The sequence below is a fragment of the Aulostomus chinensis genome, chromosome 12 (genome assembly GCF_037954235.1).
Source record: "Aulostomus chinensis isolate RoL2024-O1b breed Wild chromosome 12, RoL_Achi_v1.0, whole genome shotgun sequence".
NCBI lineage: Eukaryota > Metazoa > Chordata > Actinopteri > Syngnathiformes > Aulostomidae > Aulostomus > Aulostomus chinensis.
The window spans coordinates 28985422-29003248 of record NC_141331.1 but is presented as its reverse complement, the minus strand read 5'-3'; the positions used below and the strand labels follow the sequence as shown (position 1 = coordinate 29003248).

The window sequence follows — 17827 nt, the reverse complement described above, 5'->3', positions numbered from 1 at the left end:
CGTCACTCGCTAAATTGGGCAGCGGGCCAGAGAAAATTACGGAGTCCGACATTGTTTTAGCGTAGTTGCCCACCGAAGCCATGTTAACTTTAGTTAATTCCGACTGGCGAAGCCGGGTGTCATTAGCGCCGACATGTATCACAATCTTACTGTATTTAACTTTACGTTTTGCCAGCAGCTTTAGCCTCAGCGTCGCCCGCTCTGGCCCCTGGGATGCACTTCATGCTCGCTGGAGTCTCCACCTTCACGTTGCGGAGAACAGAACTGCCAATGACTGATGTCGGCTTCACAGCGGGGCTGCGAGCAACAGAGCCGACATGAAGAGTTTCACTCTCAGCGGGTGTGTCGCTGAGTGGGGAAAAGCGGTTGGAAACATGAAGGGGTTGGTGGCCAAACACGGGCTCACTGCGTCTAGGTTTCCCTCGTGATGTCACCCAGCGGGACTGGCTAGTTCCCGGCTGCTCGGGAGCTGCGGGGGAGCTGCTAGTGGTGGCTAGGCTAGGTGGCTCCGCACCCACTAAGGTGGACTGAGCAGATCCTGAAAGTGAAGGACTAGCGCTAGCTTCCATGGTGCGGAGCCGAGTCTCTAACTCACTAAGCCTCCAGGACTACAAACAAACTACACTTTTTACACGTACCATTAGCACTAAAGGAGGCAGAGGAGTCACTAAACATCTGGCACAGGGAGCAGGAGAGGGAGGGAGAGGTGGGGGAGAGGCGGAAAGAGAGAGAGCGGCCATAGCTCGTATGCTAAGGTGAGCTAGTGGACCTGTGGCAAATAGAACAAATAGAACGAGGAATTTCAGAGCAAAGTCCTGCTAAAGACTGAAGTGACAGAAACCTCTGTATTACACCAAAACGTCGTATACAGTGGTGCTTAAAGCGATTAAGTTAGCAGTACACCTGAGGGAGGATTTAGAGAGTGAACAACACAGAGACAGTATTACAGGCAGGAAATGACGTAACACGCTCACCGGTATCGGGTCAGCAGGCTGGGTGCAGTAGCTTCTTACTCATTCACATTGTGGAAATGAAATTCTGGCGTGCGAGGACGGCTGCCTGGCCGGGATCGGCGTCCATCCCTCCAGCCTCTGCGCATCGATGATCTGCACATTGATGGAGTGGAAACCCTTACGATGAACGTAAGCGTGTTCCTCATGGGACGGTGCTTTCATGGCAACATGAGTGCAGTCATTAGAGAATCAGACATTAGAGAATCCGGCTGTTGCTGCAAATCAATGTTGGCCTGTTCAATGATCAGGTCCACCACCCAGGGTCTGGCCCGGCTGAGGGTCGACTGACTCACCCCGGAACGGTCCGCCATCTCCCGCTGGAAGGCTTTTTGGACCCGATGTATGTGTGGTTATCAAATAATGTCAGTTACCAAACACCGCCACAGGGTGTCGCCAACTGACCAAAGTGCAGTTAACGCAAGAATCGGCTTTCCGCCAACTTCTACGGCACCTCCAGAGTTGGCGTGAAACAGCGCAAGAATCGACAAACTTTTCGCGTTGATACATCTGAACGTGAGCGTCGATCCTGGCGTACGCAAGTTTTTCTTGCGTAAACCTCATTGATACATGAGGCCCCTGCTCTGGCTCGCTATGGGATCCAAAGCTTCACTTAAGTCATCTGCTTTCTGAAAATGGGCACCTGTGATCAGGTTTCTTCACACCTCTTCTGCCATCATCTGCAGGGCCCATACATTGTGAGGGAACTTCTTCCCATTAAACATCTTGGCAAACCCTCAAAATACGTCTGACAAGACACTAGAAAGCCCACTTTCTGCCATCAGCAAACCAACAGCCCCAATAAAACTCATCAGTGCAAGCATCCCCTCAAGACGTAAGCACATATGTTGGAACATTTCCGGATGGGCCCATTTAACTTGAACTGCAACACTATATAGTTGTTGGTCGCATGTCAGCACACTGAAATCCTAACCAGTTTCAGATGTGAGGTCTTAGACTCTGGTCTTGGCTGTCATCAGCGTATCTGGATCCGATGGCGTCATGTCAAGAAGAGGTAAGTAGAGCATTTTTGTCTTGGCGTTAGGGAGATGGCCCTGCTCCTTGCTATTTTTTATTTCATACTCATGGAATTCTGGGCAGCTCTCCTGAATAAGACCATTCTGAAGGAAACTCAGATCGGCCTCTGAAGCTCTGTTAGCGTCGACTCCTTGTTGAGCAATGGACATTAGGGAACAAACAGGTTTTTTTGGCCTTGTCTGGTAGCATTGGAGGCTGTTTAGGTCCCTGATATCTCTGGATGTCATCTGGTGACTCTTTAGGGAGCGGGTATATAAGGCGCCAGGTTCCATCTGCCCGTGTTGATGGTTGGACCTCTGTCACGACCTTTTATTGATGTCTTTACACCTGATTGTCTGCTTAGAATAAAGAGTCTTCTTGTGAAGAATTGCCAGACTGGCCTCTTTCTGTCCTGTTCCATGCCACCTCCACTGCGAAGAGAGCCAACTGTTCACACCATGGCAGGGCCAACACATATAGACAGACAACCATCTCCCAGCCATGCCTACGGTCAGTTTCGAGTCTGGATTAACCTTGCATTAAAGGGTTAATATATGAAAATGCCCAAGAGTATTCACTGAATACCCTCAGTACCCTACTCTTTAGGGTTTAATTCCTAATCCTAACCCTACTCTTTAGGGTATAATTCCTAATCATAACCCCTAACCTAACCCTAATGCTACACTTGCTGACACAGCAACTTTCACATTTGGACTCCCCCATGTCATCAGGGTCTGCGTCCGTGTACTGCTGAGGGCAAGAAGAAGCCAGGTGGTCTGGAGCAGGATGTGGGGTGTTGTGACAACAGGAAGTGGGAGGGTCAGCAGGTAGGAGGCCATGGACCCCATCTGGATGTGTTTGTAGGAGTGGTGACAGAAGAACCAAATTTCCCTCCTGTGCGCGCATGTGTGTCTGTGTGTGTGTGTGTGTGTGTATGTGTGTGCAGGAGTACCTGCATCAGCTGGAACTCATCAGAGTGCAGTATCACCAGGAGATGAGACGGATGCATCAGAGAGCAGCAGCAGAGGTGCCATTACTTAGATGTGTGTGTGAGAAGTGTACCAGGCCAAACCACTGGTCCATGGTGTACCAGGCTGGTCCTCTAGTTCGCACTGGACCAGACTGCGCAAAGTGGCACCAGACTGGTCTACTTGTACTCGCTGCACTAGACTGCACCCCTGGTTCAGGCTGCCCCAGACTGGTCCAAGTCCTGTGTGGTGCAGCTGGCATTGGTGACATCATCAGAATCAATGATGATGCTGTTCTGGATTCATGTGTGTGTGTGTGTGTGTGTGTTTGTGTGTGTGTGTGCACGTGTGTGTGAGGACCAGCTGTTACACAAGCAGGGAACCTTCATGGTGGGGGATGCCAGAGAGCAGACAGATGCAGAACCTCAGAGAAGTCCACTTGTGCAAGTAAACACTGTGCACCAGGTTGGTCCATCAGTGACAAAAGACTCGCTACTGAGAGCAGGACTCCTCCTCCTCCTCAGGACAATCAAGCAGATTTGAAACAGGCCCAGGATGAGACCCGAGCACAGAGGACAACGTTGCAGATAAAACGCCAGGACAAGTTGACATCACTCGTGCCACATTTTTAAACGATAGCAGATGTACATTGTGATCCTGAAGTGACTCTGTCTCATATTCACTAGTGCGACATGTTCACAGCTAGAATTAGACAAGTAAGCTTGGCTTCTGAGTTATTTCCTGAAACAGAGACCAAACATGAACCAGAGTGAAACGTCATCACTTTCCCTTCACATATTTGGAAGAGATTGACTCTGCTTGTATTTTGATTCTGTAGAGAGGAATCATGTTTGAGATCCGCTTGGATGAAGACAAGATGAAGGACACTGCCACGAACAAGGAGAAGGAGATGGAGGTGAGTGATGGAGGACATGAGGAGGTGGAAGCAAGATTTAACTGTCTGTCTGATTCTCTGGATGCGATCCAATACTCTCCTAATCATTGGAAGAGTTCTAGCAGAGTGACCAAGTGTCTGTGTGGCAGCCATGATGGGAGCACCTAAAACTCAGCTCTAGAACTCTCAGGAAGGAGCTCCAGCTTCCTCTGTTAGCATTGATACACCTGAGCGTCTTCCTGCCATGAGAGGAGACGATACCGTCCCACAATTCCTTGCTGCAGCAGCTCTGACGGTGACGCCCCACTCAGCTATTCACCACAACAACCAATCAACACCATCATCAGATAAACTTGAGCCTCCAGGGAGGATTTGTTCCTGTGGTTTGGTAGAACAGCTCCCACAAACCTCCATGATTGCTGTTCTAGCAAAGGGGAATCTGGGTTCTGTTCATCAGAGATTGGACCAGAACTGAAGCCAGAACCAGAACCACCATGGTTTCCTCTCCAGCAGCTCCAGGTGGAGCAGAGTTTCCTCTGGAGAGCTGACAACTACAGTTTCAGTTCTGATGCTTGCATGGACACGTGTAGAAGGACTTCAGCAGCCTCTCTGGTGCTGACATCATCACATCAACAGCCAACAGGAACCAATCAGCTGTTAGGAGGACGGCTGCTGGGTTGCGGGGTGTTGGAGGTGTCAATCATCATGAATGTTGAGGCTGCCTTGAGCCGCTGGATCCTCCTGCTGCTGCACACGTTTACTACATACATGAAGATTATAGACGTGTTGATCTCTGATCACCTGCTAGCACACAGCTGTGCTTCAACTCTCAGCACAGCTAGTAACAGAGGCGTTACCATGGCAACCAGAGGACGCTGACACTGTTATAGTGGATCAGTAAGCTGCCACACCTGACACTCATTTATATGTCAATTATTCCTGCAGTAATAACTGGGATAAATATGATTGACAAGAGGTGGAGCAAACATTCACAGTGTGACCGTCACCTTTGTGATTGACAGCTTCTATTTCATGTTCAATATCAGTCATGAAGTAATGTCTTCACAACAAATGCGGTGAAGAAACTAAGAGGGGCGTTCTGTATTCAATCTACAGAACATTGTAGTTCCCAGAGATGGACACATCAGTGACATGGCCGCCGTTCCATCACGCTGTTTTAGTGAGAGTGTAGTTGGCTTTTCTGGGTACCACCATCCTCTTCACCCCATGAGCTCTTCCATTGAGGTCAAGTAGGAATGGATAGGAAGGGGAGATAGAGGGATTCTTGGTATGTACCCACTGTCTTTTTCTGTCTCTTTTACAGGAAGTGGACCCTCTGAACCAGACTCTGAGCCTTCTGGAGGGGGAGGAGTTGAAGCTCAAGGATTGTTCCGAGGCAAGGAGGAGGTGGAGCCGGAGGGCTCCTCAGACTGTTTTGGAGGCTTTAGCCAACGTGGATGTCAACAACACTGTCGTGGGGGCCAATCAAGGTGAGGTCACATGACCAACAGCTGAGCATCCATCAGGCTTTACTTCTTGTCTGTCAGACTAAACTAAGGGTTAAAAGGTCCCATGGTGTCAGAGCTTTTGATGAATGAGCCCTTTGTCCTTACACATGAATTTTAAGTTTAATCTGTTTTCTTTTCATTTATTCCATTTTTGTCTCTAAGTCCCATGGGCACCAGGTGTCGCTGCTGCATGGTTTTGTAGTTGTGAGTGAGTTTCCTGAGTTACGACTGATGATACGCAGCTGTACATCGCCGTGTCTCCTGATGACACAGGGCCTAGTGAGACCCTCTTAACTGGATCTTAGATATCAGGTCATGGATGGCAGAGAACTTCCTACAGCTCAACCAGGACAAAACTGAAGTTTTAATCATCGGCCCTGAAGGCAAGAGAGAGGAACTTTGACCAAAAGTAGAAGATTTTAAACCTTCACAATCTGTAAAGAAGCTGGGCGTCATTTTTGACTCTGAGCTGAATTTCATTCCACATGTCAAGAACATAACTAAGAGAGGTTTTTAGCATCTTAAGAACAGAGCCAGAGTCACCCGTTCCTCTCTCAGGCCAACACGGAGGTGCTGATGCATGCTTTTAGTTCCAGTCGTTCAGATTCTTGTAATGCCCTGCTGCTCGCTGGTCTCCCAAAACAACCATCTATGATCTACAATGACTCCAGAACTCTGCAGCACGTGTGCTGACGAGGACCAGAGGGCGGGAGCCAATGCAGCGGTTTTAAAATCGCTGCATCGGCTCCCCGTGTGCTTCAGGATCGATTTTAAGGTTCTTTTAGTAGTTTTTAAGTGTCTTGATGGTCTTGGCCCACCTTATTTATCTGAACTGCTTTTATCATATCAACCTTCGCGGACCCTGAGGTCCTCTGGCACCGGCCTTTTAGTCGTTCCAAGAGTCAGAACTAAAATCCACGGGGAGGCTGCTTTCAGCCGTTATGGCCCAAAGTTCAGGGACAGCCTGCCAGAGAACATCAGGAGACTGTTGACGTTTTTAAAAGGAGGCTCAAGACTCACCTTTTTAGCTTAGCTTGTCACTGATTTAACTGCTTTAGTCTCTTTTATCCTTTAATTTTATCACTATATTTTATTGTTACTGTTATCTTTTAATTATTAGGGCCTGAGCCTGAAGGTACTTCAGGCGAAGACCCTATTATGTTTGCTCGTTTTATTCTTTGTCATTAGCTCTTAAACTTTTAGATTTCATATTACACATATATGTATATATATTTATATGTATACATTTGTGTAATATATATGTATATATATTAATATTTTATGTCATTCTGATATTTTAATGTTATTTTAATTCCTGTTCTTTCATGTTCTATCTTTTAGTCTTGTAGTTTTCAGTCCTTTAGTTTTTAGCTCCAGTGTTTCCTGGTGGGGGCCCTCCACACTGGGAGGTGTGTCTGGTCTGCCCGCGGGGGCGTCGTCCCTGGGATCGTCCAGGCCCGGAGAGCTGGGGGGCTCTGCATTATATGTGGAGTGTACCCGGTCTGTCCGGGTCGGGGGGTGTCGGTGGCGGCGCTCCCTGTGGTTGTGAGCTGTGGCACCTCCCGGTGAGGACGGCTCCCATAGGTGGTCTCTCCTCACTTGTATTTTCAGTGCCGTGCCATGTTCCTACTGACAGTCAGTGTGTGTATGTGTGTGCGTGGGGGGGGGGGGGGTGAGTGCATGCATGTGGTCATGTGGGTCGGGAAGGCCGGGTTCTTAACATTTATTGCATTGTTTTATATTTTATTTAATGTTGCCTGTTTTTCTTTTATTTCTGTGAAGCACTTTGGGTTGCAATTTCTGTATGAAAAGTGCTGTATAAATATAAATATAAATAAAGTAAAGGAAGGTTAGGTGGGGGTTGGAGGGGGAGGGGGGTCAGGAGGGAGGGAGGTAAGGGGGTAGAGAGTGAGGTAGAAGTGGATTGCTTGGCACCTGGGACTTGCTGGCCTGGGGCCCTGCTGCTCCCCGGGGGGGTCGCACCCACATTTGGGAGGGGTTTGCTAACCTCGGCCCGTCCTCGGGCAGGCTGGGCCCTGGCGCGATGTCCTGGACTGCCGCCACCAAAGTGAGGATGCTGGGGGATGTCTGAGGGATGGGAGCTGACCTCCTTGATGCTGATCGAACTGGGGGCCCTGACCATGGGCTGCTGGCTGGGGGTTCCGCTGTGCACTGGGGGTTCTGGGCCCTCCCTGCCCTTGCACTGCGCGGTGGTGGACCCTCTGCCCGGATCTCCGGACAGTGCCCCTTGGTGCTCCAATCTGACCCCTGGACCAGGGAGGCTAGACTCCCTGTCGGCTGGTTGCAGTGGTGATGGGGTGTTCAGCGGGGCCCGTCTGGAAGCTGACCCCCTGCAGGTCTGGCCCATTCCTCAGCCCCTCTCATTGCCTCTCTGTCCCATCACATCACATCTCATGTATCACTAGGCCTTGAGGGGCTGGACCCCCCCAATTTTAATCACATCGTAGACATTTAGGGCTTGGGGGAGTGCATGAGGATGTACTGGGAGACTCTGCCGTCTGCAACCGGCGGGGCTCCCATGCCCTGGGTGCCTCCGCCAATTTTAACCACATTCTAGTGATCCACATCATCACATTCCCATGCACAACACCCACCCTGCACCCATATTGGGATGGGGGGGCAGCTGGGGCAGGGAGTGGGTCCAGTGCTGCCTCCTTTGCTAACTGCACCATTGTGGGCCTGGCTGGTGCTTTCTGGGGGTGGTCCTCTTCCCGGCATGGTGGTTGGGCTGGGGTTGGTCACGGGCCCTGCTGTTGTACGGTGGATTGCCCGCTGGCGGTTTCACTCAGTCTGAGGTGCCCTGGACCGTATCAGCATCTATGGTGTTCTCAGCCCCTGTATGGAGGAAGATGAGAGTATGATTGTTTTGTCTGGGGGTGGCGGTCCTGGGCGTGCGTGCCTTCGGCTCATTCCGGCGGGCGGGCTGGGCCTCTCGGGGGAGTGGGGGGTCCCGGCTGGCTGGCTGGTGGTGCCCTATAGCCTGAAGCCCTCCTGCTCTGGGGGGAGGGGGAGAACAGGGGATGAGTAGAGGGGATGGGGATCGAGGGTTGGGGGGCGATAGCTCTGTTCGGGGGCAGTGGGCCTGGTCGTTGTGGTGGACTGTGGTTACCCCGCCTGGGTGTGGGGTGTGGGTGGGTGTCAGCCTCGCCTCTGGCGGACCTCTTGGGGGGCTCTGGTCGGGTCTCAGGCCAGAGGGGCCCTATGCCCCTGGGCTCTGCTCATGCTATGGGGGGGGGGGGGGGTGCCCAGCGGGACTAGGGTCATCTCTGCCCCGTCTCTCTGTGGGTTGCTTCCGGGTGGGAGTTGCTGCTCCGATGCTTTCCTATGGGTCCTGGCATGGGTTGGGCCTGTGGCTGTTTCCTGGGGGGTGGCCTGGGGCTCCCCGTGTCCTGGGGGTTTCGGGGTGCTCTGGTGGCCTGGTTCTGACCTACCTGCTATCCTGGACTGGGGGCGTGATGTCCTGGCCCCCCCACATCAGCTACAGCCAGCTACGCACAGCATCCAAGACAAACTGTAGCACACACACATACACACATGCGGCGCACACCTGACCATAAACACACACTCAGACATGTATCTAAAAATTATACACTGGAAATTCTGCAACCAATGTTTTTTCCTTTTTTTTTCTCTTTTCTCCTCTGTTGTTACTGTTTGTTTGATTTTTTGTTTTTTTTCTGCTATTGCTGTTGTTTTTTTGTCTCCCCCCTCCTTGTCTTCCCTGTCCTGTCCCTGTTCTCTCTCCTGTCTTCTGTAGCTTCATCAATGAACCAACACCATTCCTAATAAAGTTAAGCATAAATGGCAGTAGGAGGAGTTTATCAGGTTCCTCCTTTGCAGAATAAAACTGCTTCAGTACAACGAGGCACCAGGAACATGGATGCTGCTGAACAGGACAGGGGGGGAAAAAAAAGACAGTTCACGTTAATAACGTTAGCAAAAGCATCAGGGTGAATATCCTGGAATTAGCACAACTGCTCACCCCCCCCCCCCCCACACACACACACACACACACAGGTGAGGTGGGGGCTGGTCGCAGGCAGTGGGTACAAGGCCCCCCCAAAACCCTGCTCAATGCTGTCACTCAGGCTGAAGTCATGTCATCAACTCTGGACTCAGCAGTTGTCTCTCTCGCTCACTCTCATATACTCTGGATGGTCTCAGGTTTGGAGGAGAGGAAGGAGATGGATGACAAGCAGCTGGAGCCGGGGTCAGATGACGATGACACGTAAGTCAAAGTTACCTGCCTATTTCCTGTGTGTTGTCTTACCTTAGATCCCATGTTAAAGCCACTGAAAATATGAACGTGGATGACCACACCTATTTCTTCATCTGGTCAGATAGAAAATTGATACTCATGAAAGAGGGCAGCAGGTGCTCAACAGGTGTACCCTCAACACTGACTAGAACCACAGTTCCAGCTCTGCTACGTCTCCTTTCTTCCAACCAGGAACTTTGAGGAGTCTGAGGATGAGCTGGGAGACGGCAAGTCCACGAGGAACCTGTTCACTATGGAGGCCTACAGCTCCAATGACACAGACAGTGGAGAGGAGAGGGAGCCAGCGGGGGGGTTGCAAAGTCCCTCAACACAGTCATCCTCAGGTTAAGGAATCACCGGCACGTGTTGCAGGTACCTCCATCATTCCCTTGGAGCCTAATGGTCAATGGACGCATCCGGGACCATCCCCGATAAACCGCACCACCCAGTGACTTCGTTCTCCTCATATAAGACCTTACCTGCCTGCAGCCCCTCCCTCACCTTCCCAGGTGGAGCCTTGTTAATCCACAGACGAGTCATCTGATGTGTTTATTATTGTAGAATAACTTCTGAGGTGTAAACAGCATCAGTGCCTTCATCAAAATAAAGATCTTCAATATTCACATTTCTATGACATCACAAACTAGAATGGAAAAGGTGAAACTTTCATTGAAAAGAATGATTTTTTTTAAATTAATGTCTTCGTGTAACAAACATTAGAAGCTCTTAGGAGCGTAGAAATGAAATATTAAAGCGCAGCCCCTGCTAACGACACCAGTAACAGCATTTGGTTCTGAACAGAACAACGTCCCACGGCACTGATTATTCATCATGTAAACTGGATCAGTGCTTATTCATGAGTGTGATATTCCGTTGTCATGGATACGAGCACATGGACCACAACCGTGAGCCCATGAGGCTGACACTCCTCTGAGGAGTTGGACATGATTCCTGCACCTGACGGATCCAAATCATTGGACCAAACCCAAATCCTTCTCTCACCCACTGATGTCTGGTCAAGTCCTTTGTTTGGTGAGTAGCGTTCTGAGAGGAACACCTGGCAGCATCGTCATGCTGGACTAGACGCCCTTCAGGCCAGAGCCTGACACAGGAATGTTCCACTCAGACAAATGTTGCTCCACACCAGTGGCTGGAGGCACCTCCTCGCTTGATATCAGACTGATTCTAGTCTTTTTGTCTCCAATTGTTTAGACTCTAGAAACTGGCAGCAGGGCCAGGGTGAACCTTGTGCTACCAGCACTGAAGCAAGTTCAGTGTAGGTATGACTTCACCATAGGGGTTTAAACAACAACAGGAGATGGCCGGCTCTGCCCTCTCACTGACCCAGGTTGCTCATCAGAGTCTCCATAGCAGCCAGGAAACAGACTTCAAACTCCTGGTCAGAGAATCGCTCCACTGAGCGCCGGGCACTGCGTCGGATCCCCAGCCTCGCCGTAGGGGACAGAGCCAGGATGGTTTCCATGGTGGCAGCATAGCTGTCCTCACAGTTGGCCAGGAAGCCTGTCTGACTGCCCTCATATGGCACAACGATGTCCATCTTCGGCCCACCGGACTTGTGGGCAAGTACAGTGGTGCCTGCAGCCATACACTCCACGATGCCTATGGAGACAGAGGCAGGACCACAAACCATCACACTTACACAAGACGGAGAGGGTGGAGCGGCATGTCTGACAGGCATATATTCATGCATCAGCTGACTCATGAACACTTCTGTTCTACGGATTCATTCATGATGAGATTTCTAGAATGTCTCTTTAGATGTTTCATTCTAGAGATCTCGGCTCAAACTAATGAGCAAGATGGCCTCATATGCTAACATGCTAACACAAAGAAATGAACGTGGCACGTCAGTGAGGCTATCAGGACTGCCCGTCCAGCTGCTATACCAAGGTTGCCGTGCAGATCTGAATCCAGAGGATGATGGGATCTGATCCATGTCCTCACCGTTATTGTCTCACCTGTAAACTAATCTGTGCACGTCTGGATCACAACCGTGTCACTAGGTGGCAGATTAGATCAAACAGGAGGGACTGAAACATAATCTGAAAAGAGTAAGCTCCTCGCTCGCTAACTTCTCTTCCCTGACCAGAGAGCCCTGACACAAGAGAGGCAGTGAGCAGCGCTGAGAACAGAGGCGAGCTGCTCGTGGCGTTATGAGATGTGTGTGTGATGCTTCTCACCGATACCGAAGTGTTCATTCCACATGGTGTGCAGGCCAATGGTGGCATCCCCCAGTTCTCTCTTCAGCTCCTCAAAAGGTATGTTGAGTTTGAAGTCCACACGGTCACCCAGGCCCAGCTCCTGGCAGAGCCCCCGCAGCATCAGCACCCTTTCCTCATCCTCCTGGTTTCTGCATCCACCAATCAGCACCAGTCGCAGCAAATCACGCCCCTCGGGCCACACCGCTTTCCGGTTCAGCAGTTTATGAAACGCCCTGATCTGTAGCCTGTGGTTTTTCTCTGGTCGGAACTGACCCACCGACACGATTGAGTGGCACTTCCTGTCCCGTCCTCCTTCCTCCTCACTTCCCAGCTTCTCCCAGCCCTCCATTTCTTCCTCATTGTCCAAGGGGATGTCCAGGAATGCTCTGACGTCGCAGGGTGGGTAGACAACACTGGTGCGGCTGGGGGAGCGCCACAGAGCCAAGATGTGCCCTAGCGTCCAAGTGGAGTTTACCATGATGACATCACTGCAGGAGCCAGCCAGGCCGTACAGCAGAGCGAAGCAGCAGTAGTAGACCACCTTCACCACACTCAGCACCAGATTTGTGGAGATGAAGTCAGAGTTGTTGAACCTGGAGGACAGACAAAGATGGACGTCTTCATTAAACTGAAAACACTCACTCTTTCACTCGCTACAGAGGTGCCAGGGACTAAGAGGTACCGTTGTGCAGTCTTTGGAACGTGGGGGAATGTGACCTGATCTTTTTTTCCACCAAAGGAAAGGATCAGCATCTACATGAAGGCCACCAGCTGCTTTGTTTGAGGAAACCTCCTCCTCAATCTTTTGGGGAAATGCTTTTGTTTGCTGCTCTCTTGAGAGGACCCCCAAATAACTCTGACATGGCAGTCTTCTTTTGAGGAGGGGATACAAACGCTGAATCTGTCATTAATGTCATTAACACTATGAAAACAACAACAACAACAATATAAAAATAAGTTAAATTAGATCAAATACCTGATGTTCATGCTCCACAATTTCACTTGTGACATCCTTGTAGACTTAAGAGTTAAGAGACAGGACCCTTGGGTCAAGGACTGTGGCCCTGTGCAGGTAGTCTAGAAGGTCTCTGGATCAATGTGTCTTTTCTCCCAATCCTGGGTGACTCCCGGATGGTTGGACTGTCCTGAGGATCTGGTGCCATGGATTTCAGTGTCCTTGTGTTGAGAGGGAGGATCATGGATGAAGTGGGACATGACTGACTGCTCATCACAGTTGTCACTTTCTCGAGAGTGTTACGGAGTTCCTCTGCCAGCTTCAGCTCACGGCCAGCCAGCATGGATGTGTCTGTCACAGACTTTCACAGCTTTGTCAAGAATGGCGGAGTATATGGCTGTTTGTTGCTCCACATACTGTTCAAGCATGCCATGTGCTGTATTCCAGCGGGCTGCGACATCATGGATCAATCTGTGTCGTGGTATGTTTAACATCAGCTCTTTGTCAGCCAGAGCTTTGTGACCAGTGGTACTTTTGGGGAAATGTCGCCACTTTTCTGACCTTCCCCAGGAGGTGGGACACTGAACTGAGGGACACAACTTTTCTTAACTGCAAGAATCAGGCTGTGTGCGGTCCAAAGGCCCCTGCATCAGGGATGGCATTCACAAGGTTTTGTGCATTGTCTGCAGTAACAGGACTGGTGGTATTTGCTCTCTCCAACTTCCATTCAGTACCTGCATGCACGAGTGCTTCAGCCAGGTGTTCACTTGAGTGGATGAGTCTGCAACACCAGGCCCCTCATTTCCCAAACAAGGATATCGAGTACAGCCACTGTCAGGTAGCTTACTGTTGCTCAGGAGGTCCAGCTAACGGTGGGGAGCAGGGTAGGGTGCTTGTCTCAGATGGTTTTCAATAACCCCCTGGCATACTTCATAAAGTTCTGGGATCGCTTTACTCCTGAAATGGGTGCGGGAGGGTGCATGATAACAAGGTTCAGCTGTTTGAATCATGTGACAAAATCTGGTGTCCTCAACCATTGAAAACGGCTGCATGTCTTTCCCTATGAAGATGCCCACCGTTTTCGTTATCACTTTGTGTTTTTTCTGAATTTGTCCCATACAGCTGTTGGAAGGCAGCTGCAAATGACGGTTCGCCGTTGAAGCTGGCACTGACCTGCGCTGTGCCAAGTGAAAGAGACGGGTGACGGCCACGTAAACGGGACGACATATTGCTCGTGTTACCTGCTGCATATCCGATGTTTGCAAAGCAATGCCTGCACACTGTGGTTTGTTGACAGTCCTTTTCCAATTCTCATCGTAGTCTACGCTGAACCAATCCCACGCCACAGACTTATACAAAGACAGCCCCTCTTCAAACTTTCTTTTCCCCCCGAGTCTCATTCACTGGCCTTTGTTTCTGCACTGTTCAGGCACAGTGCCACCTTCAGAGCCAATCGAATGTCCCTGAACAGGAGCCATTAGTGCTCTGCATGCAGATGTCTCTGCTCCTGAGCGGGTCCGATCACACTGCTGTACAAAATTCTGATAAAGTTTTGTGACAGACAGAAACTTACGGAAATACTGTTGTATTTCCAGGGCGTATTGAACAGTTCAGTAAAATACAGAATACTGTTGCATCCCTAGAGTGTGTGTGTGTGTGTGTGTGTGTGTGTGTGTGTGTGTGTCCAGCGTTACCTGGAGTTCCTCTCTCTGACCACACACATCATGTCGGTGCTAACAGTGGGGTAGTGAACGTAGCTCGCCACCTTACAGCCTCCCAGGTAGCGGAAGATTGGCAGGGTGAAGGCGTAGCCCATTGAGTCTACGTACAGGTCAGGAACGAAGGCTGTCAGGGCCTCCCAGCCTGCACACAAACAGGTGTGTTGACAATGTTGAGGCACCTTTTATGATTCAGGCTCTGCCCCTCCACTGAGATTGGTGAATTTTGGCGAAGCAGTTTTAGCATGACCCTGTTGACCCCCCCCCCCCCCCCCCCGGACGTCTTTGCATCATGGAATATCAGGAAAATATGATAAATCTAAATTTTATGCTGTGTAGTGTGAAATGCTACAGCTGTGGGAGTCACAAGCTACCACCACAATCTGAGCGCCGAGCGTTGGGAGTGGGGTCACCCGGGTCTTACCCAGGAACATGGAGCCGAGCATCTGGCCCAGCAGCGTGAAGTGGGGGTAGGAGGTGGCCTCCACCAGCATGCGGTGATGTAAGAAGACGAAGGTGACTGGCCGAGGCAGCGTGATGTTGAAGCGCAGGTAGGCTCCGTCCAGAATCTGCTGGCCAGTCACTCCCTGGTCACCTGTGTAGACCACGAAGGAGACAGCGGGGTACCTGAGAGGGGGAGGGGACAAGTGTTGAGTGACAGGACAGTTGTGCAGCTGTGTTCAGGGTAACCCAACCACAGTGGGACGCCCTGTTGAGTTGGGTGCATCTCTTTAGAGCAACTAGTACCAACTAGCTTGCTGATGATGTCACAGGAGTGGTAATTTACACACTGGTCAACACGAGAACCAGTGTGGAGCCGTACCGGTGCATGAGGGCCCTGAGGGAGCACCAGAGCACCCGCTCCCCTCCCCCCCCCGCAGTGCAGTAGGGATGGAAGAAGGCCACAGCCGCACCGCCATCTTGAGCGCGGCGAGCTTTGCGGCGAGCATGCAGCCACATACGAAGACCCAGGAGAAGCAGCAGCAGCAGCAGCGTCAGCAGCAAGCTGAGGTAGATGCAGGGCACCACCAGGGACCCCAGCAGCCTGTGGGGTGACAGAGACAGGCAGGTCAGGGTCCACCTTAAGACCAACCAGTGTCAACAAACCAAACGGATAATAAAGAATCAAACACCACTGGGAGCCTAGCTTAGCTTGTTCGCTGCTAGCAGGCTACAGCTAGCTCTCAGGTGACGGCGGTTACCTCATGAAGTCGCAAAGACAGAGAGACGAGCTGGGATGGTGATGATGATGATGATGCTCCGCCATCTTAACGACTGAAGACTCGGCGGACACACACCACCTCCTAGCGTCACGTGACCGACAGAGCTGGCTGACAGAGAGGAAAACAGAAGAAATATCAAAAGTAATACATCCTATCGAAGGGCTTCAAGCCTCGTGTCCTAAAAGTCGGATGATGTAGTGGCCAGGCACGTGACGTCATCAACACCACGCCAATGGGCGTCAGTCGTCATATGATTCGCTCACTGCAGGTTGTAGCTGTCCGTGGAGAGGCGGAGGTCAGCTGACTGAAATGCGTCTCTCTGATTTGCTCGGGTTGTGTTTACAAAACGTCATCACGTCAACACGTTCATTTTCAATGCGAAGTATTTTCAGAGCATGCTAAAATTATATGAACATATTGATCACCTGTAGATCAGAAATCCTTTATTATGGCATTTTATATATGATATATATCATATATATCATATATATCATATATATATCATATATATGATATATATCATATATATCATATATATGATATATATGATATATATGATATATCATATATATGATATATATCATATATATCATATATATCATATATGATATATATCATATATCATCTATATATATCATCATATATATCATATATATGATATATATCATATATATCATATATATGATATATATGATATATATCATATATATCATATATATATGATATATGATATATATATGATATATATGATATATATCATATATATATGATATATATATCATATATATCATATATATCATATATATGATGATATATATATACGAGTAGTGAGGGTTTGATGGGAACACCTGGCAGAAGAACCAGTCAGAATGATTTTCAACTCCCACGTCCGGCAGAGCTTTGACCGCATCCCAGGGGCAGTGGGGGACATTGAGTGTGAATGGACCATGTTCCACTCTGCCATTGTAATAGAGGATATATATAGATTATATATAGATAGATATGATATAGATAGAGATATGTATGTATGATATTTAGAGTCACACACATCATATTTCTACAATTTATGGATTCTGAGTCAAACTTGTGAAAAGTTTTTTGTTTTTACAATTGATCCTCAGAATAAAGAAAGGGTTTTGTGATTTTGGACAAAACACTTAAAATTCAAGTGAACTTCTTATTTTTTCCTTGCTGAAACAAATTTACCCTCAACTTTTGGTGGTTGGGGCTTCAGTGCCCCTTTGATTCTGACTATTGCTGATATAATATTTCCTATCAATACTATAAATATTCTATTTAATTATAAATTACTATTATACACATATGCTTATATACTTACTCTGAGCTTGACTAATTTTTGTGACTTCCTGCTGAAGCTAAACTCCATTCTGCTGGCTTCTGACAGGCCAAACGTAGTTACAATAACTGACCAGCAGGTGTCATGCTGTGCAAACATCCTCATCAATATTTGTATGTCCCAAAAAACTATGTATTATGAAGCACCTTCATATTATTTCATTTTTGTCTTGTTCCTCTGGGAGGGCAGCTCAGCCCTGAAGGGGCCCCACCCCTGCAGGTCCTTTGGAATAAGTCTGTAGTTCAGATTAGAGGTTCAACCAGATTGAGTTGTCGCGTGAACTCCAGCTGGCTGAATACATGATGGCTCCTCAGCTACTACACTACTACCACCACTACTACTTTGAAAAAAGTTTTGGAGCCAAAAACAAGTCACCTGATGGGGATGATGAACTTTCAAAAGCAAATCCTGCGAACTTCAAGACACGATTAGAGCAGCAGAAGTGGAGCGCGCACACACACACATGGAGAGGACAGCTAAGCTCCTCCAGGTGAGTTCTGATTTGTGATATCGAGCTCTATAAATAAAGTTGTATCGACTGATAGATTGACGACTTCATGACGCTCAGGAGCATTACAGCACCATGATGGCAAGCAGACTCTCGTCACCATCCGTGATCTCAGGACGAATTGCTGCTGTGTGTATGCGTGTATGCATGTGCGTACATTATGACTG

General features: G+C 49.2%; 2 protein-coding genes across 2 annotated transcripts in view; one reads left to right on the top strand and one right to left on the bottom strand.

The window, feature by feature from the left end:
* The window catches only part of nek5 (NIMA related kinase 5), a 46208-nt gene extending 35902 nt beyond the window's left edge, over window positions 1-10306 (top strand). Inside the window, exons 18-24 of the mRNA XM_086219447.1 lie at window positions 2759-2854; window positions 2974-3315; window positions 3359-3460; window positions 3834-3911; window positions 5215-5380; window positions 9584-9647; window positions 9870-10306. Coding sequence (XP_086075573.1) covers window positions 2759-2854; window positions 2974-3315; window positions 3359-3460; window positions 3834-3911; window positions 5215-5380; window positions 9584-9647; window positions 9870-10026 — 1005 coding nt within the window. The 3' untranslated portion in view covers window positions 10027-10306. The remainder of the gene's footprint in view (window positions 1-2758; window positions 2855-2973; window positions 3316-3358; window positions 3461-3833; window positions 3912-5214; window positions 5381-9583; window positions 9648-9869) is intronic.
* On the bottom strand, window positions 10164-16038 carry LOC147252692 (GDP-Man:Man(3)GlcNAc(2)-PP-Dol alpha-1,2-mannosyltransferase-like). Its single transcript, XM_086221062.1, has 6 exons — window positions 15775-16038; window positions 15396-15617; window positions 14997-15199; window positions 14549-14717; window positions 11879-12492; window positions 10164-11297 (listed from the first exon to the last, which is right to left on the bottom strand). Exons 1-6 carry the CDS (start codon window positions 15837-15839, stop codon window positions 11014-11016), a joined length of 1557 nt encoding a protein of 518 aa, XP_086077188.1. The 5' UTR covers window positions 15840-16038; the 3' UTR covers window positions 10164-11013.
* Between the last annotated feature and the right edge of the window lie 1789 nt (window positions 16039-17827).

Bases quoted from the DNA above. Each gene is read 5' to 3' on its own strand.
- LOC147252692 (XM_086221062.1), bottom strand. From the start codon at position 15,839: ATGGCGGAGCATCATCATCATCATCACCATCCCAGCTCGTCTCTCTGT. The intron at 15,618-15,774 runs GTAACCGCCGTC...GTCACCCCACAG, and splicing joins TGTCTTTGCGACTTCATGAG to GCTGCTGGGGTCCCTGGTGG. The intron at 11,298-11,878 runs GTGAGAAGCATC...CTGTCTCCATAG, and splicing joins GAATGAACACTTCGGTATCG to GCATCGTGGAGTGTATGGCT.